The 24,055-nt window shown below is 43.3% G+C and overlaps 1 protein-coding gene across 3 annotated transcripts in view; it reads right to left on the reverse strand.

The window, feature by feature from the left end:
• smoc1 (SPARC related modular calcium binding 1) overlaps window positions 1–24,055 on the reverse strand; it is a 248,867-nt gene that overhangs the window by 63,432 nt on the left and 161,380 nt on the right. For all 3 annotated transcript variants that reach the window (XM_072265877.1, XM_072265866.1, XM_072265857.1), the window contains exon 10: window positions 3,036–3,141. In XM_072265877.1, coding sequence (XP_072121978.1) covers window positions 3,036–3,141 — 106 coding nt within the window. The remainder of the gene's footprint in view (window positions 1–3,035; window positions 3,142–24,055) is intronic.

The raw sequence follows: 24,055 nt of genomic DNA on the forward strand, positions 1-24,055 counted from the left end.
TCAATGAAAGCTGTAAATAATTATTATGTTCATTGCAGGCTACAAAACTCACACAAATTCTACAGTCTGAGAAAGTGAGATGCTGGCTTCAGAGCAACAATTTCCCACGCGGCTGCCTCTTGGCCCACAATTAAACGCAGGCAGAATCAACAAACACCAAGCTTCAGGCAGCAGACCACAAGATTTCGGCTTGTTACACTGCCTAATTAGAGAAGAATGTATAAGTGGCTAAAAACTTTGCAGTGTGATGCCGCAGACTCTTTCTGGCGTACTAATGGCAGGGTAACTGAAGGTTTGCTATTGGGCCCTTAGACTAATTCCTAGAGAAGGTGTGCTTTAGTTAACAAAATGGTGATCTTGTTGAAGCATACAAAATCATGAGGAGCCTCGATAAAGTGAATGCACCCAGTCATTTCCCAGTCTTGCAGAGTCAAGAATGTGAAGCATTGAGGGAAAAATTTAATAGGAACTTGAGGGGGAATTATTTTTTTTTTACAAAAAAGGGTGGTACATACATAGAATGAGCTGCCAGATGAACTGGTTGAGGTTAGTACAATAACAAGTTTTGAAAGACATTTGGAGAGGTGCAGGTGCACTGGTAGGAAAGGATTAGAAGGTTATGGGTCAAAACCAAGCTTGGTTAGCATGGATCAGGTGGGTTTTGTTCTGTACTACCTTATGATTCTAAAATGCACAAAATTAGCAGCATTTTATCTGTTAAGAAACAACAGACATAATAGTGATCTAGCTGATGTTTTGAAGACTGGTTGACATCTGATTCTAATCGTAGGTTAGGAATGACCTGGATTCAGTTTTTTTGAGGCAGTTATGGGGAACTCATCTCTCCCTCACAGGATGACATTCCTCAAGAATGGGCCATAGTGGAGACAGATTTACTAAGTTGCATCCAGCAAGCGTTCGACATACTTCAAGATGGGGTAGAGATCATACTTGCGAATATGTAGAAATTGTTTAGAATTGTTCAGGCCCAGGTGATAACCTGGACATTTAGATCACCAAGTGGCAGGGGGAGGGGGTTAAGAGTAACTTCCCATGATATTTCCCTTCTTGATTTGACTTGGATCTTTAAATGGATATTTCTCCCTTCCTTGTCACTGCCCAGCTATTGGGAGAGTGAACTGTGTATATATTATGAGTCACAAGGTTTTACAATTCTTTGGAAAGGAGTTTGCCTTATTCTCTAATATCCACATGGTCATATAATCTGCAAATTGGAGGGAGTGGGGCAGCTTATAGACTTCAGAAGTCAAGACAAACTGAAATCAAAACAAAAGTAGCTGGAAAGTAACCAATTTGGATTAATTTTCGGAAGCCCAGATTTAGCTTGGCATTCTTCTGTTTCAAATTATGATGTGGACAATGTGCACTTGAGAATTATTTCGTGGTTCCCTGCCACAACAGGTAATTGGGTAAATCGTAATGATGTCTTTTCAATGTCTTGCATGGACATGGAACAACTCCTAGAAGATGGTGGCATTGAGTTTGCAGCTCCATGGACCTGGGTTTGATCCTGACCTCAAGTATTGTCAGTGTGGAATTTACACATTGTCCCAATGACCACTTGAGTTTCTGCTGGCATTCTGGTTTCTTCCCACATCCCAAAGACATGTTGGAAGATTAACTGGCTACTGCATGTGAGAGGCAAAGGATTCAAAGGGGACATTGTTGGGGCTTAGGAAGCCCCTACTCATTCCTACCCACTACTCTTGTCCATCAGCCCAGGATGGGCTGGATGGCCTTCTCCTGCATCACATAGTAAGAAACGGCAAGGGATAGCGACAGACACAAAATGCTAGAGGAACTCAGCAAGCCAGGTAGCATCTATGGAAAAAAAAAGTAGACAATCGATGTTTTGGGCCGAGACCCTTCATCATGACTGGTGAAGAGTCTCAGACAAAATGTCAACTGTTTTACTCTTTGCCACAGATGTTGTCTGGTCTGCTGAGTTCCTCCATAATTTTGTGTGTGTTACTTGGATTTCCAGCACCTGCAGACTTGCCCTTGTTTGTGAAAAGCAAGGGATGGATCACAGATATGCTGCCCAAAAATTATCCCTCAAGCAACATCTCTAAAGCAGAGGTCAGATCATCCAATTGTTTGCTCTGCACAATTTGTAAAATACATTTGAAAAGTATGTAAGGGGTTTCTTTTTTTTATGTCACTGCGTAGTCTAATTAAAATGGCTTCTTTGTTATGTTATAATTGAAAGGGCTTCGTTGTTATGTTAACTGCTGAGAAAGTCCTTCCCGCTAGCAGTTAGTTTTGGATTATCTGTTGATAAGAGGACGAATGAACCAATTGTGATAGTTGTTATGCTTTTGGTGTGTCTGTAAGATATTGTATGCGCGGGGTTTTGGGGCAGAAGGCGGGAGAGAGAGACAGAGGATGGGCCAGGTGCTGTGAGTCCGCTAATGGGGTCGCACCCCGAGCGGGGCATTCGGCGAGGAGAGGAAACGGAAATGGACTCGTGTTGAGCGTCTGGTCGACCACCATTGTTGGTCCCAGGCGGCCGGTCAAGGTGGTCCGAGGGGTCACAGGGTGAAGAAGAAGGGTCCTGAGCTCCAACTGTTTGTGCACAAAGAGATTGAATTTTGATAAGTGTGGCGCCTTTTATTTTCCTTTTGTATTTTATTCCCTATTAATTATATAGTTCCAGTAATATCTATAAACTGTAAATCATGTAATCGTATCTGGTGTATTGTCTGTTATTTGGGCGGAGTGAGGTACATCACACAGCATCCACACAAACTTATTACCCAGTTTGGCGGGGCCGAGGGCTATTTCCCTAGACGACAGCGAGCCGAGCGAACCTGAGGCTGGCCAGGGGGGCTACAAGTGTAAAGAATGAATTAGACAAGAAGTGCTCAGGGATTCTGAAAAAGGGATGTAAAAGACATGTCATCCTTTGCATTCGCTGTGTGGGATGTGAAAGTCTGCCCAGAAGCCTGTTACACAGGAGGTGACTAGGGTCAGTGCTCTCCATCACTCTCCACGCTCAGTAATTGAGCACATACCTTCCTCCTGTGGCAGGTGCAGGTGAGTTGATGGCTTGCACCATATCTGTGGTCAGGGCATCCAAAACACTGGTTATGAACTCCAGCTTCTTCGCTCCCGGGCAACCTGCAGAAGGCGAGAGGTCAACAGTAATAACAGTAAGTGTGGCTGAAAAGTAACATTTTTCACCTTTGGCCTGCCCAGCAGAGCTGTGATTTATTTATAATCATTTCCTTTCCAAGCAGGAGTGTTTTCTGTGGGCTTATGGCCTAGGGGAAGGGGGTGAAAGGTCAAACTCGTTCCACTCAAGAGCCAGCTTATTCCCAATTAAATCACACAACTGGGTAGTACAAATTGCCAGACAGCTATGAAACAGAACCCAAACAGAAACGTAAGAGCGAGAGGTTCTGCAGATGCTGGAAATCCAAAGCAACACACACAAAACGCTGGAAGAACTCAGCAGGTCAGGCAGCATCAATGGAAATGAATAAACGGTCGATGTTTCGGGCCAAAACCCTTCATCAGAACTGGAAAGGAAGGGGGAAGATGCCATTCTGATATGTTACTGCATGGCCTCCTCTTCTGCTATGATGAGGCCACCCTTAGGGTGGAGAAGCAACACCTTGTATTACGTATAGACAGTCTCCAACCTGATGGCATGAATATCGATTTCTCTTTCTAATAAAAAAAATCCCTCCCCCTGTCCTCTTCTTCTATTCCCCACTCTGGCCTCTTACTCTTCTCACCTGGCTATCACCTCCTCCTGGGTCCTCTCCTCCTTCCCTTTCTCCTATGGTCCACTCTCCTCTCCTATCAGATTCCTTTTTCTCCAGCCCTTTATCTTTCCTATCCACCTGGCTTCACCTGTCACCTTCCAGCTATCCTCCATTCCCCCCCACCCACCCACCCCACCACCATTTTTATTCTGGTATCTTTCCCATTCCTTTCCAGTCCTGAAGAAGGGTCATGGCCCAAGATGGCGACTACTTATTCATTTCTATAGATACTGTTAACCTGCTGAGTTCCTTCAGCATTGTGTGTGCGTCTGTGTGTGTGTGTGTGTGTGTGTGTGTGTGTGTGTGTGTGTGTGTGTGCGTGCGTCTGTGTGCGCGTGTGTGTGTGTGTGTTGCTTTAGAAAACGCAAGTGACAAATACTCTTTCTGGAATCTACTCCCTTGGATGAACAGTTGACATCTCAACAAAAGGGCAGTTACACATTTTTCATGCACACTTCTCTGATGTCTGTTTGTAGTCATCAACTTAAGCATTCAAGAAATTCTCACTTAACAGAAACCTGACCAATAATTATTTTTTTTTAATATTTTTTTCTTTCCCTCTGCATTGTTACACTTGCACCAATGTACTTCCTCTCTGAGAAAGAGGAGCTGTGGTTACTTGGAACTTCTAATGCAGTGAAGCAATTTCATCAAACAAACCAGGTCTCATGGAAGCAAATAGGAGCAACGTCTAAAAGGTCGGTCAAGAAGAGATAATTTTTGAATGTGCCTTAAGGAGGAGGAACAGAGATGGAGATGTTCGGGGAGGGATCCACAGCTTGTCTTGGCAGCTACGATTTACGGAATGGTTAAATTCAAGAACAAACAAGGAATTAGGAGAGTGAGGCTATCTTACAGCAGGGGTTTCCAACCTGGAGTCCATGGACCCCTTGCTTAATGGTATTGGTCCAAGGCATAAAAAAAAGTTGGGAACCACTGTCTTAGAGGGTTACAAGCCTGGAGGGAATGACAGAATTCGAGGAGGGAAGGCATTGGCAGGTATTGAATATTGGAGTAGAATTTTAAAGCCTTGCTTTATTTGCAATCTCTGTTGCAAGCACATGGGTGATGGGTGGACAGGACTTGGTGCAAGGTGGGATACAAGTAATAGTACTGAACAGCGAACTTACAGAAGGTAGGGTGGGGAAGGTTGGGATGTGGGGTCATGAGTTTCAGCAACTGATAAGCTGAGGCAGACAGTTAGGCTGGGAGGCAGAAATGGATAGTGTGAGGGATGGCTTAACCTACTGCTCATCTTGGGGATGAATGAGACAATGGGGCTGAGAACAATCTAACTTTGTTCCTGATCCCAGAGAGAGGGATGAAGACATCAGGCCTAGAAAGGAACTTGTGACGGGGGCCAAAGACAATGGCTGCAGGCATCCCGATAGTTATTTGGTAGAAATTTTGGGTCAGTCAGCACTGGAAGTCAGACAACAACTTGTCAGACAGTGGGAGGGTTGGTGGGAGTCAGTGGTGAAACTGAGCAGAATGTCAGAAACTGAGTGGCAACATACTGAATCACCATCAATCCCAGAATTAAGTAGATAAGGAATTTTGTGCTGTTCTCACAAACCAGCTACAGAGGTCACCAGGGCCTGAGGGATTCACACCACAAAACTACCCAAAATTAACAGCACCCACTTCCATCAGTGAACACAGCTACAGGCGGTGAGAATTCAGTTTCAAAGGATTTTTATATTTCACATGATATGAGGCCAATCAGCCCATCAAACCCATACTAGCTCAAAACAATCGCATCAGTCCCATTCCCTCTCTTATTTTTCCTGCAATCTATTCTCACCAATATGTCTACCAACTCACCTCCATTCTCCCACTACCCATCAGCACTAGAACTAACTTACTGTGGCCAGTTATCCTACTGGCCCATACTTCAATGGGATGTGGGAGAAATCTGAAACACTCAGAGGAAATGCACACAGGAAGAACATACAAACTCCACACAGAGAGCACCAGCAGTCAGGATCGAACCTGATTCACTGGGGCAATGAGTCAGCACCATCTACTGCACCACTGTGTCCCTTACAGCTACAAAATAAGGTCAATCATCTCACCCCCGGGAGTCCCTGTAAGAAACCCTCAGGAAACCTCTTGGCTATGTCAAAGTTGGGGTTATTTCACAGTGATCACAGTATTCAGTTCCACTCCCAACTTTTCACATAATGAAGGTCACGCCCACATTCCGCAACGATTCAACAACATTTGAGCCACCAAAGAACTGAACAATGACCAGAGTCCTACTGTCTCACTTAACATCACCATGTTGCCAGCACCAGTTCTCAAGAACCAAGGGTGTGCCTGGACCAGACACATGGCTAGAAGAGCAGCTTTAGAGGCTGGGTATCCCTTGCTGTGACCCCAAAGCCTCGCCTACCATCTACAAGTCTGAAGCGTGACAGATTACTTTCCAGTCAGCTGGCTGAGCACCATAAAAAAAATCAAAGCCACCCAAAACAAAACAGTTCACTTAATTGGCGTCACATCCACCACCTTTCAAAGTTAATTCCCTCCAACACTGGCGTACCATGGCTGCAAATTGTATCATCTTCAAGGTGATGAATGAAGGGTTCCTCAATGCTACCAAGCCAACCTGCGACCTCTGCCATCCAGAAAGACAAGGGCAGCACAGGCACAGAAACAATGCCATCTACAGGTTCCCCTCCAAGTCCACCCATCAATCAGGCTTGTAAACCCAACCCCATCTTCTTCAGCAACACACATAAAGTGCTGGAGGAAACGAGCAAGTCAGGCAGCATCTGTGGAAAAGAGTAAACAGTTGATGTTTCAGGTCAAGGCTCTTCTTCAGGACTGAGGGGGTGGGAAAGATGCCAGAGTAAAAAGGTTGGGGTGAGGAGGGGAAAGAGGCTGGCTGGAAGGTGATAGGTGAAGCCAAATGGGTAGGAAAGATCAAGGGCTGGAGAAGAAAGAATCTGATCGGAGAGGAGAGTGGACTGTAGGAGAAAGGGAAGGTGGTGGGGACTCAGGGGGGAGTAATAGGCATATCTTCTTGATAACTGAGTTGTAATTCTCAAACTCCTGGGCGATGCCAGAGGAGGAGTACCAACACCTCATAGACTTCAGTCCACCAACACTAGCTCCAGACCGATTAGGGCTGGCCATGAAATGCTCGATTTGCCAGCAGAACAATAAACAAACAAACAATTGAACCTAGTTACTTCTTCCAATCTGCATACGTGCTATAGGTCAGCACACTAAGTAAATAAAAGGCAATGACATCATGGGCTTGAAGGCATAATAGCCCATCAATGACATCATTCACTTGGCAACAGGACATCTGGCAGAAAGCCATTTTGAGTTCTTATTCAATTTATCCTTTTGTTTAATGGAAAAATGACTCAGGAAGAGGATTTTTAAATAGTAATGCAGAACAAGCAATTTAACAACCTGAATGGGGTTAACAGACACAGATCAGAAGCAGCCATAGAAAAACACACCCCACAAATCTTACACATTATATATTGTAATGCAATACTGCTTATGTGTCCTTAATCTTCAAAGTCTATAAAGCACAATAACTAATACTGTGGAGATCACAGAGCTCCTCCACAAGTTTAAAATTATTTTTTTCAATTCTGACTCTCTGGTTACAACATTGGAATCATCATAATTTCAGCACCTTCTCTAAAGTTCCATTCCCTCTTTGTTTGGTTGGATCTTAGAAATGACAATTTTCTTATAAAGTAGTATGAAGCTCCGAGTGGTACAGTGATGCACCAAATGGAGCTAATGTCTCGCAGCTCTAGCATTTCTATCTGGACCCCTGGCTCTTTCCACGACTGCACTGTGTGCTTCAATTTCCCCTCGCCTCCCAAAAGACACACCAACTAGGCTAAATCATTACTGAATTAGAGGAGGAGGTGGATGATTAAAGATTAGGAGGCAAATTAATGGAAAGACAAGACAGAATAGGTTATAAGGAAATAGGTGCAGACTGCTGGAATTGCTCTTTGAAGTAGCATAGATTCAACAGGCCGAGTAGCTTCCTCTGTTCCATGGAAAAGATGAATCCAAAATGGAACCCAAGAGGAATCTATATCCCATCAGGGCACCTTCTATGAGGCAATTCACTCTAATTGAACAAATCAAATCTAATCAAGTTTATTCATCATGCAAGAATATAGTCAAATGAGACAGCATGCCTCTGGGGCCAAGATCAAACACTAGAGGGCAGCACTGTTGCAACAGGCCAGCCCCCAACCGGGCATGGACGCCACACTACACTGCCCCCAGCGTCCCCTCACCCGAACTGCAGCAGCAAGCACAGTGGTATAAGACCATAAGACATAGGAGCAGAAATAGGCCATTCAGCCCATCAAGTCCACTCCGCCATTTCATCATGGCTGATTCCAAGTCCCATTCAACCCCATATACCTGCCCTCTCACCATATCCCCTGAAGCCCTGATCAATCAGGAATCTACCAACTTCTGCTTTGAATATACCCACGGACTTGGCCTCCACCACAGTCTGAGGCAGAGCATTCCACATTCGTCGGCTAAACAAAAAATCCTCATTACTTCCGTTCTAAAAGGTTACCCCTCAGATATCCCCACCAGAAGAAACATCCTCCACACCCACCTTACCTAGTCCTTTCAACATTCAGTAGGTTTCAATGGGATCCCAACGCATTTCACTAAAGTCCAGTGAGTACAGTGTTATGTTCTGTACCGCTCTTAACCAGCCAGCCAGATCACGTTAACTGGAAGGTCAGACCTCATTTCACAGATGGGTTGCTATCTGCTGAAATCTGGCTCACTCTTAGTGGACATTGTCTACGTGGACTTTAGCAAGGCCTTTGACAAGGTCCTACATGGGAGGTTGATCAAAAAGGTTCAGTCCGGTTGGCATTCAGGGTGAGGCAGTAAATTGGATTAGACATTGGCTTCACAGGAGCAGCCAGAGAGTGGTAGTAGATAGTTGCCTGTCTGACTGGAGGCCTGTGATTAAGTGCCGCGGGGATTGGTGCTGGGTCTGCTGTTGCTTGCCATCTACATCAGTGATCAGGATGATAATATAAGAAACTGGATCAGCAAATTTGCGGATGACACTAAGATTGGGGATGTAGTTTAGTGAAGAAGATTATCAAAGTTTTCAGCCGGATCTGGACCAGCTGGAAAGATGGTTTGAAAAATGGTAGATGGAATTTAATGCAGACAAGTGTGAGGTGTTGCACTTTGGGAGAACCAACCGGAGTAGGACTTACGAGGTGAGCGGTATGGCACTGAGGAGTGTAGTAGAAAAGAGGGATCCATAAATACAGGACCATAATTCATTGAAAGTGGTGTTACAGGTAGATAGCATTGTAAAGAAAGCTCTTGGCATGTTGGCCTTCATAGATCAAGGCACTGAGTTCAGGAGTGGAGATGTTATATTGAAGTTGTATCAATGCATTGGTGAGACCTAATTTGGTGTAGTGTGTGCAGTTTTGGCTATCCATGTACAGGAAAGATATCAATAAGGTTGAAAGAGTGCAAAGAAAATTTAGAAGTATGTTGCCAGGACTTGAGGACCTGAGTTATAGGGAAAGGTTGACTAGCTTAGAACTTTATTCCCTAGAACGTAGAAGATTGAGGGAAAATTATGAGGGGTATAGATAGGGTAAATGCAAGAAGGTTTTTTCCAGTGAGATTGGGTGAGACTAGAACTAGATATCATGGGTTAAGGGTGAAATGTTTAAGGGGAACATGAGGGGGGAACTTCTTCACTCAGAGGGTGGTGAGACTGTGGAACGAGCTGCCAGTAGAGGTGGTGAATTCTGGTTTGATTTCAATATTTAAGAGAAACTTGGACAGCTAAATGGATGGGAAGGGTATGGAAGGTTATAGTCTGGGTGCAGATCGATGGGACTGGGTAGATACATAGCATGGTATAGATGGGTTGAAGGGTCTGTTTCTGTGCTGTAGCGTTCTATGACTCTATAACACTGCTTTCCAGCTTTCTCTCCACATCCCTCAACTTCAATGGACATCAATCATCTAAATACAATCACTAATTTTTATAGGTGCTCAGTAATATTTACTGATAATGCTTAATATTTTCATTGCCAGACATCCGAACCTTTCTTCCCTGTATGTTTTGGGTTCAGCTCGATACATTGATGCAAGGTAGGGACTACTGTATTGTTTTCCAGAAACTGACAAAACAGGAACAAAATTAATCAATGCCATGTCCATAAGATCAATGGGCAGGGGAACTGTATGCTGACAGGCTGCAGCTCATTAGAAAGTCATACTCAATCTAACAGAATCACTGCTTGGATTGATGGTGTTCCATCTCCTGTGCATTAAACAGTAGAATGTTCATCACAAGAACAGCAGTTGGTGGTTTCAATTACAACACAATTCACCCAACCAAACACATGTGAAAATGATACATGATTACGAGTAAGTGCAGGAAATGTTCCTTCCTCCATGCCTGTGTAACTTGGCTAATATTTGACTTCCCATCAACAGTACAAAACTGGATGTGATCATAGAACACATCGCTGTTTGTGGGAGCTTGTTGTGTGCTGTCTCTGCTCCAGTTCACTGCACTTGATCAATAGCTCTTCTTCAACGGGACCTCATTGACTAAGCAGGGTCCAAAATATTTCAAGGTCAGGAAATGTACCATAAAAATACAACTTTCTCTCTTTATTGGTGCTGTTCCTTTTCACACCTTGTGGCGCATTGCCTGTTTTGTAGCATTTGCCGTTTTTTTAATATATAATCAAGGCCGAGTTGCCAGGATGGAAAGCGTGCAAGGAGCCAGCCGGAACTCGAGACCATTTGCCTCAGAGTCTGGTGCTGATGCCACTACACCACCGGCTGGATCCATTCTTTACATTGGCAAGTAATGACTGTAATGTGGGAATTAACCTGTACAAATTTGGCACTGCAAAGTCCTATAAATAGAAATTAAATCAATAACCAGATTACTTATTTTAGTAATGCTACTTCAGGATTAAATATTCTTCAGAGCACCCTTGCTCCGTTTTGTACACCTCAACATGGGGATCTTTTCATCTACTGTCCTTTACACCTGCCTTGGATTACAGCGCAAGATTAACCTCTCCGACAATATAGCACCCATCTCTACTGGGCTGGCAGCATCGGCCTATAGGTTATCCATAAACCTCTGGAATTGATCTTTAATAGAGAAGGCTGAAGGCTCCCTGTTTTCCGAGTTATGCTCAAAGACCCAAATTGATAGCATTTGATAATGAAATACAAGGTGGAGATTTCAAATTCAGTAAAACTTCAGTCATGTTTTCATATAATACACGAGTCTCTGCTGCAAGGTGGAAAAAAAAGACATCTGCAAAAAATATTAAATTATAATATATAATTGGAAATGATGGAATTCTTCAGAGAATGTGGATAGTTCAAAAGACAGAGACTTAAATAATGGACACAGAAGTTGAATGTATGTATAAGGAAGGATCTATCACAATGCACGTCATGGACAGCAGAAATATTTTCACACACACTTTGTACTAAATTGCACACATTCATATGGTTTTCAAGCAGTAAGTTTAGAACAAGTCCAGAGCTGTACCCTCAGCATCAGTGCTGCTTCAATACAATGAGTCATGCTCAGTTCAAGCAAGCATTAGTTTCCTGTCAGCTCTGGGGCCATCAAGTAGCACCTGTTTGAGAAACTGCAGCAAGTAATTTCTACTGAATTCAGACTTTTGTCTGTCAAAGTACAATCAGCTCATTACTGCAAGACAAACAAACTCGAATGTTGTAGCACGCTAGTGCTGCACAAAGAGCTTGCTGCCAAGACCTTCCCTTGAAACATGTCATCTGTACTAAATCCTCTCTTGTGTTTTGCCATGCAAGAGGAACACTCCACAAAGAGTGAGCTTTTTTATCACGTTTAGCTTGAGCGAACGCAGCTGGTGGAGAAAACATCAACTAATACACCATCAAACAGATGTGGCCGGGCATTGTGTTGGGAGGACAATTCTGAAAAGTGCACCTGAACAAACTGACCTGGCACAAATGACAATTCTGCTCAGCAAACTGTCTTGAACTCACGCTGAACAAACCACAGGGACAAAGAGACACAATGACTGCCAGATATTGGAAAGCTGTAGGTGAGGCCCTTACCTCCACCCCCAACGTTCAATTCATGATCCAACCCCGACCCAGACAACTCTTCACACTCAAGATATGATTTCTGCAAGAGCTTTTATTTTGTTTCCCCAAACAACTTTTGAGCAAAACATTTCAAAGCTTTTCCAGTTTGATTGCTAGGTTACTGATAGAGAGCAGGGCTGGAAAAGGATTTGTTTAAATTTAGCCAGGTTTAAAGAGAATTTGCTTTCACACTCATGCTATTCCAGTTTAACATGGAGCAAAGCAGGGCAACTGGCACTAATCACGAGTCTTCTCGTTCAGCATTAATAACTGTAAGGAGGTTCCAGGAACTTCACACAGGCAGTTTCACTATAGAGTTCTCCACACAAACTAATTGCACAACACATCAGTTTTCTTATTTTCCCTGAATCCACTGGATTTTTAATCTATTCTAAATGTGTACAGGATTCTGACTTGGAAAGTAATTGACATGTTAAATTTCTGTGAATTCCTACATCCAGAGAGTCTGTGTGTTTGTTTTCATAATCTCTCAGGTAAAGTTTTATATGCCTGTGTCAAATTTACAATTATGTCCTCATTAATATATTCTGTCATGTGATCCTTGACATTCTGACTTAACAAGAGGCAACAACTAAAAATAAAAATTAGCAATATGAACAATAGTCCAAAATCTAAATACTGCAATTGCTGGAAAGCTCAAATGCAGAAAATACTGGAAACACTCAGGAGGTCAGGGAGTAGGCAGAGAGAGAGAAACCCCAACTCTTCAGGTTGAGGTGCTTACATCAAGTTAAAGTGGCAGGAAGCTCCTTGTTGAGCTTGCAGAGTTTACTGAGGTGTTCTGCTAAGTGGTCGCCAAACCTGTATTTGGCTTTTCTGATGATGTGGAAACTACGTTGTGAGCATTGACTGCCGAACACTAAATTGGAGTAAATCCATGTTTCATTTGGAAGGGATGTTTGGATCCTCAGATGACAGGGGGAAAGGTAAGGTACTTGCATGCAAAGATGTGATGAGAAGGGGGCAAGGTGCTAACACCTCTGGAAAGTAGACACCGACAGCATTGTGTCCTTTCAGAGCATTAAAAGGAGATGGAGAGGTGAGCGTAGCAAAATAATCATTTGCTTGAGCTTCCAATTTAGTATCTTAAATTCAGTGTTTACTTAAAAAAGGCTACAGATCAGTCATGCAGCATGGGGAAAGTCCACTATGTCCACACCATCAAGTACTTATGTTTTAAAGTTCAAAGTAAGTTTTATTATCAGAGTACATAAATGTCACCACATACAGCCCTGAGGTTCTTTTTTCCCTGTGGGCATACTCAGCAAATCTATAGAATAGTAACTATAAACAGGATCAATGAACGATCAAGTAGAGCACAGAAGACAATAAACTGTGCAAATGCAAATATCAGTAAATAGCAATAAATAACGAGAGCATGAAGTAACAAACAAGATAAGAAGTCCTTAAAGTGAGATTGTTGGTTGTGAGAACATCTACTCATTGAATACAGCTCAGGCTTCAACACCATAATACCAATTGAACTCATCTCTAACTTCTCAATGTTGGCCTTGGGATTGCAACTGGCTTCTTGATTTCCTCTCTGGCAGACCTCAGTCAGTTAGAGTTGGTCAAAACATTTCATCCATCCTGGCCCTCAACACATGCAGTGCTCTTTAGGATTGTGTATTTGATTCCCTTCTCTACTGCCCATGTACCTATGACTGCATGGCCAATTACAGCACCAACTCAGTCTTTCAGTTTGCCAATGGCACTCGTTATTGGTTGGGTCAACAACAATGAGGAGGTGGACTGCAAGAAAGATATTGTGAGCTTTGTGTCAGAACAACAACCTGGCCCTTAACATCGGCAAGTCAAAAGAGTTGGCTGTCGACCCACGGAAGTGGGGGAGGGGCAAACACTGTGTCCTCACCAACTGCTGTAGAATTGGTCAAAAGCTTTAGGATCCTTGGTATCCATATCACCTGCAACCTAACCTGGTCACTCCACACTGATGTGGTGAGCAAGAAAGCACACCGCATATTCACTTTAGTAGGCACCTGCGAAGGTCAGCACTTTCTCAGAAACACTGAATAACGCACCCTGATGGGTCGCATTTCAGCTTGATATGGTAGCTGGTTGTCCCTGACCGACTGAACCAGCAGATGGTGCCAGACACAGCCCAGTCCCTCTCAGCTTCATCACTGCCTTCCACCAAGCCACCTTCATGGTGCGTTGCTTCAGGAAGGCTACTAGAATTGTCACAGACGCCTGCTGCCCTGTCCATTCCCTCTCTGCATTCTTCTACCTTCTGGGAGAAGTTGCAGGAACTTGAACGCCCAGACGTCCAGACATTGGAACAGCTTCTTCCCCGCTGCTGTCAGGCTCCTGAACCAATTGCCTCTTTCACACTCTGCTCTCGGTGGTGCTACCATGTACTCTTATCTCTGCCTCTGCCCCTCTGCTACTCCACAACTCTTACTTGAGTACCTTTTTCTCAGCACCACTTCAGGTTACAACATGATCTTCACAACATTCTGGTTTTTCTCTTGCACTCACTTTTAGACTCTTTACTGTTTACTCTGTGAACTCTCATTGCACCCTAATCTAATCCCATTTACCAGCACTTGGTTCATAGCCTTCTATGCCCCGATGATATGCATGTGTCTAGATATGTGTCAAAATGGTTGTTGGGATGCGTCTTGTGTGGTGGTGTAGTGAGTAGTGCTTGTCGCTCTCGCTTTCAGCCTCTGCCGCTGACAAGCAGTCTTGTGAAAAGGAGAGGTGAATGTGTACGTCCCTCCCTGCCAGAACACAGCCTTTCCAAAAGCAAGCCTCATGTAGTGCCTCCTCGCTGGCGACTCACAGAAGCTGAACTCCTTTCTGACACAGGCTGAACTACAGAAGACGGGGAAGAGGTCTGGCCCCTGCACGCATAGCACGCAGGCCCACCGGTGTGTGGACATGCCCTGGGCTCGTGAAGCAGATCCCCAGCTATGGGCAAGTAGCCCCACTGCCTTGTGGGCAGCCTCGGGAGAGTCCAAGTTTATAGGAGTAAACCCAGACAGCAAATCCGGGGTGAAGTCCCTAAGATGGCTGGACGTCATTGAACATCCTTCTGGCAGCTCCTGCAGCTGAGCTGATGCCAAATGTATTGCTTCAAAAGCTTTCCTTTGGATTACACTGGTGAGACCGAGAGGGGGAACTTGTTGACTGGGCATCTCAATCTCCACACCTTCCACCCAAGCTTGTGATGATGATGATCATCATCATCACCCACTGTCCTTGGAGACAGATGGATGCCAACCAGATACTTCCTAAGTGTTCTAAGTATATCTACCTCCACAACCTACTCAGATTGCAATCGTCTTCCGGGTGGAAAACTTCTTATTCAGATCCCTTTTTTTGTTTTGAGTGACTGGATGTTTGCTTCCTATCTTGAATGGGCTGTGTGTGCCTTGTGCTGTTTTGATAGGCTGTATTCATGTATGGTTGAATGATAATTAAACAAATTTGAACATATGCTCTCCTGTGTTGGATATGGAAGATGCTGTCAGAGCAATAACAGTGTTTTTGTACTTTTGTACAGCACTGCGGCCTCTAGAGGGGAAAAAAGCTCTAAAGGGGAAAAAGGTGGATGTCAGGTTTGTTCTGGAGATCCAGCTGTAAGTGCTATAGCTACACTCACTCTGAAAACATTGCCAACGTGAGTATTTTGGATGGTGAAGAGGCTCAGGAGGAGAAGTTTCACACTCTCAGTCCAGAGTGTTGATGGTCTTGATCTAGTCAAGTTTCTGATCAATGGTGACCTGCAGGATGTTGACATCAGGAAATCTTGTTGAAAGTTGTACCAATGGCCGTTCTCTCCATCTCTTGAAAGAAGTGATGATCACTGATCCAGCACAAGTGTAGGCAATATTACTTGCTTCTTATCAGCTTGGTCAGTGCTGGATTTCGGAGCCTCTAAAACTCTTCTTGGGTTTCAAGCCGGGTACAAGTATCAATTATAACAGGCCTTTCAATGACAGACAATGCCATCTTCTTCAGGGATCATGCCTGGGAACGTCCAGGCTGGCAGTATGGAAACCCCTATATTCCGTCCCTCCTGATTGGATGAGAACTAATCAATCAGGCTTCCGCTCTTCCACCTTGTTTACAATTGAATTCCAGTTCTTACTTGGAGGGAGACTTTCATCTTTGTTAGAATTCTTTTCCTCTGGTTTTATTTCAATGTCTTCCTTCGGCAGGAAAATAATCTTAACAACAGAGAAGGTCTCGCTCTAAGTAAGAGCTGAAATTCAGTTGTAACACAGTGGGGGAGCAGAAACCTCTCCCACATGAGGACGAACCAATCAGGAGGGATGGACAATGGGGTATAAATACCACCGGACTAGACATGCCCAGGCATCATCCCTGATGAAGATGGCAGAGTTTGTCATCAAAACACCAGTTATAATTGATATCTGTACCCGGCTTGCCACGCGAGAAGAGTTTATTTGTCATATACAGTATGCTGGGAAAACACTAGATCCTTCTTTTTTAAACAGAGCCGCTGCTGGGAGAAACTGAAGTCACATATCCAGGGCAGATGCTGTGCCCTTGCTGAGATCTAGACTGTTGTCCAATGTATCAGGACAAAAATTGCAGTGATATGAAAGATTTGGCTTTAAGGTGAAAGTTAGGAGATGTAAAGGAAGTGATTGCACTGGAGGGAGTGCAGGGATCATTCACAAGGTTGTTTCCCGGATTGCATGACTTTGGTTATGGGGTGGGATTGGATAGGCTGGTCTGTTTTTCCCTGGAGCAATAGAAGCAAGGAGGAGTGGCTTGGTGGAAGCCTCGATAGATTATCAATATCTTTTTCCCATTGTAGGGTCATCAAAAACAAGAGAGCACAGGTTTAATGTGACATTCACGAGTTTTAAAGGGAATCTGAAGCTAAAGGCTTTTTTTTTTACACAGAGTGGTTGATATCTGGAAAGCTCTGCTGGAACAGATGGTGGAATCAGCCAGAATTACCTTCTTTAAGATACGTTTAGACAGACACTTAAGTAGGCAAGGCATAGAATGACATGGACCCAATGCTGGCAAATGGGAGCTGGATACTTTCAGCATAGCACCCAGTTGTCTACTATTTCCTTTCCATCCACTACAAAATGGAGAAGCACATCAAAGCACTCCCCATGTCACAGGATTTTTTATTCAATAATTAATTAGGTTCCAATGAAATAAAGGGGAAGATCTGACAGCATGAGGGGTTAACTTCCCATTTCTGCTTTTTTGCTGCCTCTGAAGCCTGGAGACATTTCTCCAGAAAAGGTGCCCCCGAATCCCCAAGGGGGCTTGGCCTTTGACTCAAGTAGTCCCAGCACCTTGCAGTTGTAAATGCATCAGTGCATTGACTAGCTGTCACAACACAGGTTTTGCTCTATAATGGATTTCACTAGAGTGCTATTAACCCTTCAGGATAAGTGGCTCTAAAAAGCTATTTTCCACTATAATGAATCATGTAAAATTCTCCATATATTAAAATACATTATACTAAAGATTCCCACAATATACTTAGTCCAGCTCTCTCAACTTACAAAGTTACACTAAAAACTTTTCTGGAACACATTACTTTCGTAATTCTACAGCCAACTGCATAGAAGAAATTTTCCTTTGCAGACATGCCAGGTGAGAACCCTTTACATAAGCTGCAGTAGAACATGGAATTTCCTCCTAGTTTTGGAAGAGCTCCTAAAAGGAGCAAAGAGTTACACATAGTGATAACTTTATTAGGTATCTGCTGTACCTAATAAAGTGACTGCTGAGAGTATGTTCATGGTCTTCTGCTGCTGTAGCCTATCTGCTTCAAGGTTCAACGTGTTGGGTGTTCAAAAGATGCTATTCTGCACACCACTGTTGTAACATGTGGTTATTTGAGTTACCGTCACCTTCTTGTCAGCTTGAACAGTCTGGCCATTCTCCTCTGACCTTTCTCATTAACAAGGCTTTTGCACCCACAGAACTGCCACTCACCTGATTTTTTTTTTCGCACCATTCTCTATAAACTCTAAAGACTGTTGTGTGTGAAAACTCCAGGAGATCACCTGTTTCTCATATTAAGCCACACCGTCCGGCACCAACAATCATTCCACAGTCAAAGTCACTTAGATCACATTTCTTCCCCACTTTGATGTTTAGTCTGAACAACAATGGAACCTCTTGTCCATGTCTGCATACTTTTATGCATTGAGTAGCTGCCACGTGATTGGCTGATTAGATATTTGCATTAGCAAGGTGTATAGGTGTACCTTATGAAGTGGGCACTGAGTGTATGCATGAAAATGCAATTAGCTTAAAGTGCACAAATTCTGGTGACGATGGCAGTGTGCTGCCAGTAGAGTGGGATCTATCACTGTTCCCCTCAACTGTGTGCGCATGCAGAAACTTTCTTGAACTTTCCTGGAAGCTTCAGCCATTTCTGGGCTTAATGATTCTAAGTCAGATCAGAATTCACCTGGTTAAATGACACCACAATCATTCATGGTTAAATGACCAAATTATGACAATATTTAGCAATGGAAGCACACACTCTCCAATCAGCTTAATAGTATTACTCACATAAAAAGTATCAAATTTATAGGTTCTGGACATCTGAAATGTCTTTAAAACAACTGGGCTACTCAGAAGGTTAGGTAGCAGCTGTGGGGAAAGAAACAGTGCTAACATTCAGGACTAGGGCCTTTTCTATATTGGTGAATATTCTAATGAAAGTTTGCCAACAGAAATGGGAGCAGGTGTAGACTACCATGCCTCTCAAACTTGCTCCAAAGTTAACATGGTTGATCTGTCCCAAGCCTCAAATCTCCTACTGTACCAATTCCTCACAGTCCTTAGTTCCTCAAGCTTTCAAAGATGTTTCTTTAAATGCCTCCTCTAATCTAGCATCTAGAGTCCTCCAGGGTAAATACCTCCAAAGGCTCATGACCATCTGCAAAAAGAAGCGCATCCATAATACTGGACAAGTAAGCAGCCTGCCACTCTCGTCTCTGAACTATTCATGATAAATCAGGAGAGACAAGAGAATAGGCTTCTTAGTCAAATCATTGTCAATTTTACTGGCATCTGCTATAAAGTAGGTACATCCCTCCTCCCATGGGTTCAATCAACTAACAATTCCAGTTCCACACAAAGACTGAACGAGGTGCCAAGACAGCAACCAATTCACTCTGTTATTCAGATCACAAAGAAGAGAAGGCTGGTCTCTTCAAGTAAAGCTCAGAGCTCTTCAATTTATTTTGGTTACAAAGTTATTTAAAACTTCTCCAATTCTCTCATCTTTGCTTTGCTTCCACTTTTATTTCAGTCTTAAAATAAAGATCACTTTTTACTCTTTAAAAGAGAGAATATGGAAGCTGAAAGATCACGAGAAATTGGAGTGCAATAGCCAAGAAACGAAAACACACTCTGTGTTAGTTGGGCAAGAACTTGCTGTAAACAAAGATCCAGCTGATTCTGCCAGTCACAGTAAATCTCTGCTGATCAAACTGTTAACCAGAGTCTTGTTATCCTTGAAATCTTTCAGACACTAATGTCTTGCAAATGCAGAGAGATCATGGGAGTACTGCCCCCAAATCCTCATTCTGCTGGGCTTCAAATCAAGACCCTCGTGTACTGGTGGGTAGCAAATGAAGTCCAACAAGGAATCAGCCAAAAAGATACACTTCAAATATTGTACAGTCTCAGCCTTTACATTGAACTGTGGCTCTTGTCATGACCTCAAGTACCAGAATAGCATAGTGACTGCTCTACATGGCCACTGCTTTGCAGGAATACCTGAACGGGTTTGAAAGACTTAAATGTGGACTGGCAGATTTATCAGTCTGGGTAGGGTCTGAAGAGGATAGGTTGAGCAAGCTAGGACTTTCCTCTTTGGAGCAAAAGGGGATGAGAGATGACTTGATAGAGGTGTGCAAGACGATATGAAGCACAGGTTGAGTGGATAGGTAGAGACCTTTTCCTAGGACAGAGATAGATAATATGAGGGGAATTGGAGGAAAGTATAGAGCAGGGGTTCCCAACTTGGGGTTAATAGCAGTGGTCGAAGGCATAAAAAAGGTTGGGAACCCTTGGTACAGAGGGAATGCCAGAGGCAATATACACACACACATTTTTTCTTTTACACAGAGAGAGGGGCGGGTCTGTGAAACACAGTGCTAGGTGTGGTAATAGCCGATCCACTATGGATATTTAAGAACCTCTTAGGTAGGAATATGGTTGATAGGAAAATAGGGGGAGGGGGAGCTATATGGGAAGGCTGGGTTAGATTGATCTTACAGTAGATTAAAAGGTTGGCACAATATTGTGGGCTAAAGGCCCTGTTCTGTACTATTCTATGTTCTACAAGAGGTCAGCTATCTTTGACTGAAAGAGGAACATCCTGGACTAACCTCATTCCCAAAGGTATTTGTCAAGGTAAGATGGGTTGTTTCATTCAAAAATAAATGCATCTTAATTTTATAGTATTTCCCTGATTACTAGGAAGCAGAGCAAGGCATTACTGAAGATGAGGGTGTATGATTCCAGCAATATTCTCACAATTCACCTGCCACTGTGATTTAGCTCTGACAGCAGTTGAGCTGCTCACTACACCCAGAGAAGGAAGCTCCACAGATAGTATGTTGTTCACAGCATGACCCGTTACTCCAAACTCATCAAAAGAGTGAAACCTGGGGTTTACAGGATGTCCGAAGGAAGGCTCTCACTTTAAAAATGGTTCCTGTCCCCACAAATGTCAATGGGCCGGCTGAGTATTTCCAACATATTTTTGCTTTTTTCTTTCTGATCTCCAACTATTTTTTTTTGGCTTTTTGATTACTGGATTCAAAATTACTCATTTTAATCTAATCGCCTGCAAATATTAGCTTAAGAATTTAAGTTTGCTCCAAAAACCCAACGTTCCAAAAACTCAATCATAACTATTTTGTGCTCTATGGAAACCTGGCTGCTAAACATGTTGAATAATTCAGGCGTGTGCTTTGCACTTCCAGGAATGTGCTCTGGATCCTCTGCCCTGAATGCACAGAGGTCCCCCAGGCATGGTCATTAATATTGAGTAACCTGCAATGTAGGTTCTGCCTACGTTAACACAAAATTCCAATAAGATTATGAAGTATAAGCAAGTCCTGGGCTAATTGCAGCAAGGCAGAGCGTGTCCTGATATCTCCCAGGATGGACCCTTCTAAGTGTTTACCACACTCACTTTCCAGAGATTCTTTTTCAGATACTTACATTTGTTAAAAATCCATCAGAGCCCTCAGTGCAACTCCTCACTGCAACTCAGGGTGTCCTGATTGATTCTACCCAGAAAAAAAACAACCGCCACCCAACAGATCAGCAGGCCAATACCTTCTCAATGACCAGCACCATCACTACCAACACCCCATGACTCTCAGTCAGCCACTCCAGATGCAGGATTCTCCCAACCTGCAACAATCCTGAGTATACCCCACTCTCACCACCTCACTGACTCTGTTACCAGAGAAAAGACATTTAACTGCAGAAAGTATGCTCGCTCTGTTGGACTGCATGGGGGGCTTGGGTTTTATGCATGATACACATATGGTGTCTCAGAACAGTGCATTCAACTACGCAGTGCTGCTTTAATGCCCCTTCAGTTTTCAGCCCAAAGTCACTAATCATTTCTAAATGCTAACTGTACAATTCATATGAAAGCTTGTGACGTCAAAGTCTTGTTTAAAATGTTCAATATCACAATCAGTTTGAGGGAATGCAAAAATTAATGACCAAAGAATGCAGAAAACCTGATCCATGCAGAATTGACCATCACAGAGTGTCCGATCCCCGTAACAGTATTCATGCTATGTTCAGTACTTCAGAATTGATTCACAGAGACTAACCGGGACAGGATACATCTCAGTGATTAGATCGATTCCCAATGTCCACAAATGGTCTCACATTATAACATAAGACATAAGACATAGGAGCAGAATTAGGCCATTTGGCCCATCAAGTCTACTCTGCCATTCAATCATGGCTGATCCTCCATGTGGCATTTGGAAAGTTAAAACCCACTTGAAGGTGGACACTATTAAAATACTGTTTCTAGACTTGGAAACATACAAGTGATTAACTCAAAAGTAATACCCGTGACTCCAGCTTCACTACCATGTTAGAATGTCGTAACTTGTTATATATTTACATGGGCAGTTCCAACTTCAAAGCTTTCTCATGAGTGGATTTAACATGGACAGAGTGGCAAGAGATACTGACATTAGTATTCTGCACACAAAACAGAGTTAAACACTCCCTGTCCTGTTACCAATGATAAAGCCACCAAAAATATCAAGGAATTAGACCACCAAACTGTGGTGTCAAGCTATTTCAATTAGACATTAGAATAGCTTTGGAATGACAATTAACCTGAAAAAGGGGCTCTGTGGGATACCTGCCAGAGTTTTTATTTTTCTAAATAGTTGATCAGCTTGACGTTTTTTATCTTGAGAAGCTTCAGCAATTTCCCATCCTCCACAGTGAAGGGCATCACAGTCAAACAGTGTTGAATGGACAGTTCCAAGACAAGGTAAGTACAGAAGGTAAACCTTTCGTCCATCCAGAGAATCCGATCTCGGGCCAAGAGTCAGAATTTAGATAAAGAGGGTTGTGAATATTTGGAATTCTCCTCAGCTTTAGCCCAGTCATTGGGTCACTAAGTGATACAACATGGAAACAAGGCATTTGACACTCCACATCCACGTTGACCAGTGATCATCCATCCATACCAATCCCACTCTCCAGCACCTGGCCTATATCACTGTTTGCCTTGGCAATTCAAATATTGTGTTCAATGTTGTTCTGACAAACATTGCGGGTAGCCTATATTGCCGCCAGAATGTGTGGTGACTCGTGCAGGCAACCCCCACCCCCAGCACATCCTTGGGTGTGTTGGTTAATAATGCAAAATAAACATTTCACTGTACATTTTACAGGTGATAAATACATCTGAATCTAGAGACTTCTTAAATGCTGCCAGCAACTCCACTTCCACCACTGTCTTGGGCTGTGTATTCCAGACACTCACCAGTGTCTGGGTGAATGCGTTACCCCTCAGATCACCTCTAAATCCCTTGCGCCTTAGCCGAAATTTATGCCCTCTAGTTTTATCTATGAACTTTGAATATATTGAAGACTTGAGCCAATAAATTCTTTGGAACTAAGTGACATGAAAGACAGCAAAAAGGAGCTAATATACAGTTCAGCAAAGGTCTCACTGTATGAGGAAGTAGGTTTGTAGGACCACATACCTTACCATAGGAACACTAGAAACTGAAGCAGGACAACTGGTGGTTCAAACCCCTCGTGTGATTTGAAGAAAATTGTGGAGACTTGACTTTATAGATTTGGTTCGGTCCCAACAACATAAATTAGGGAGTGCAATTAAGAAGCTTAATGATGTCATAAAAACTAGCCACATTGTTCAGAGTGATGAAAACTGCAGAAGGATCGATAAGCAAGAGAAAAAGTGCAAAATAGACCTTATTCTGGGACCACTTGGAGAGTGGAAACAAGACACAGAGCACTCATTGCATTGTTTCAACCTGAAATACTGATATTTCCTTCCTTCCCCCAGTTCCTGCTTCCAGAGATACTGTTTGACTCTCTGACCTCCAGTACAGTGGTTTGTTTTTAAGAAGAAGACAAGTGCTTGGATACCAAGTACAGAGTGACAAGGAGGGCATAGATGCATGTCCACAGATCCCCAAGGAGCAGTTCAAGCAGCTGATAAAGGAGGCATCAGAGAAACATTCCTTTGTTGGCCAAAAGAGAGGGAAGTCCTACACAAACTACAAAATGCTCCAGGCTGGTCATTGCACAAGTACCCATCACCAGGCTGGTCATTGCACCAGGATGGGTGCATTGGCATTGGGGAAGTACAGAATGACATCATGGAGGATGTTGCAAAGGACGTGTCAGAAAAGGCTGCGAGGTAAGATATAGGAGCAGAATTAGGCCATTTGGCCTATTGAGTCTGCCCCGCAGGTTAATTTGGCTAGGCTGGAGTTATTTGGTTTATGAATAAAGGACAAGGTAAAGACAATTGGGAAAAGTTTTTCCTCCAAGCAGAAGGGCCAACA

Source organism: Mobula birostris, chromosome 1 (assembly GCF_030028105.1).
Source record: "Mobula birostris isolate sMobBir1 chromosome 1, sMobBir1.hap1, whole genome shotgun sequence".
Classification (NCBI taxonomy): Eukaryota; Metazoa; Chordata; class Chondrichthyes; order Myliobatiformes; family Myliobatidae; genus Mobula; species Mobula birostris.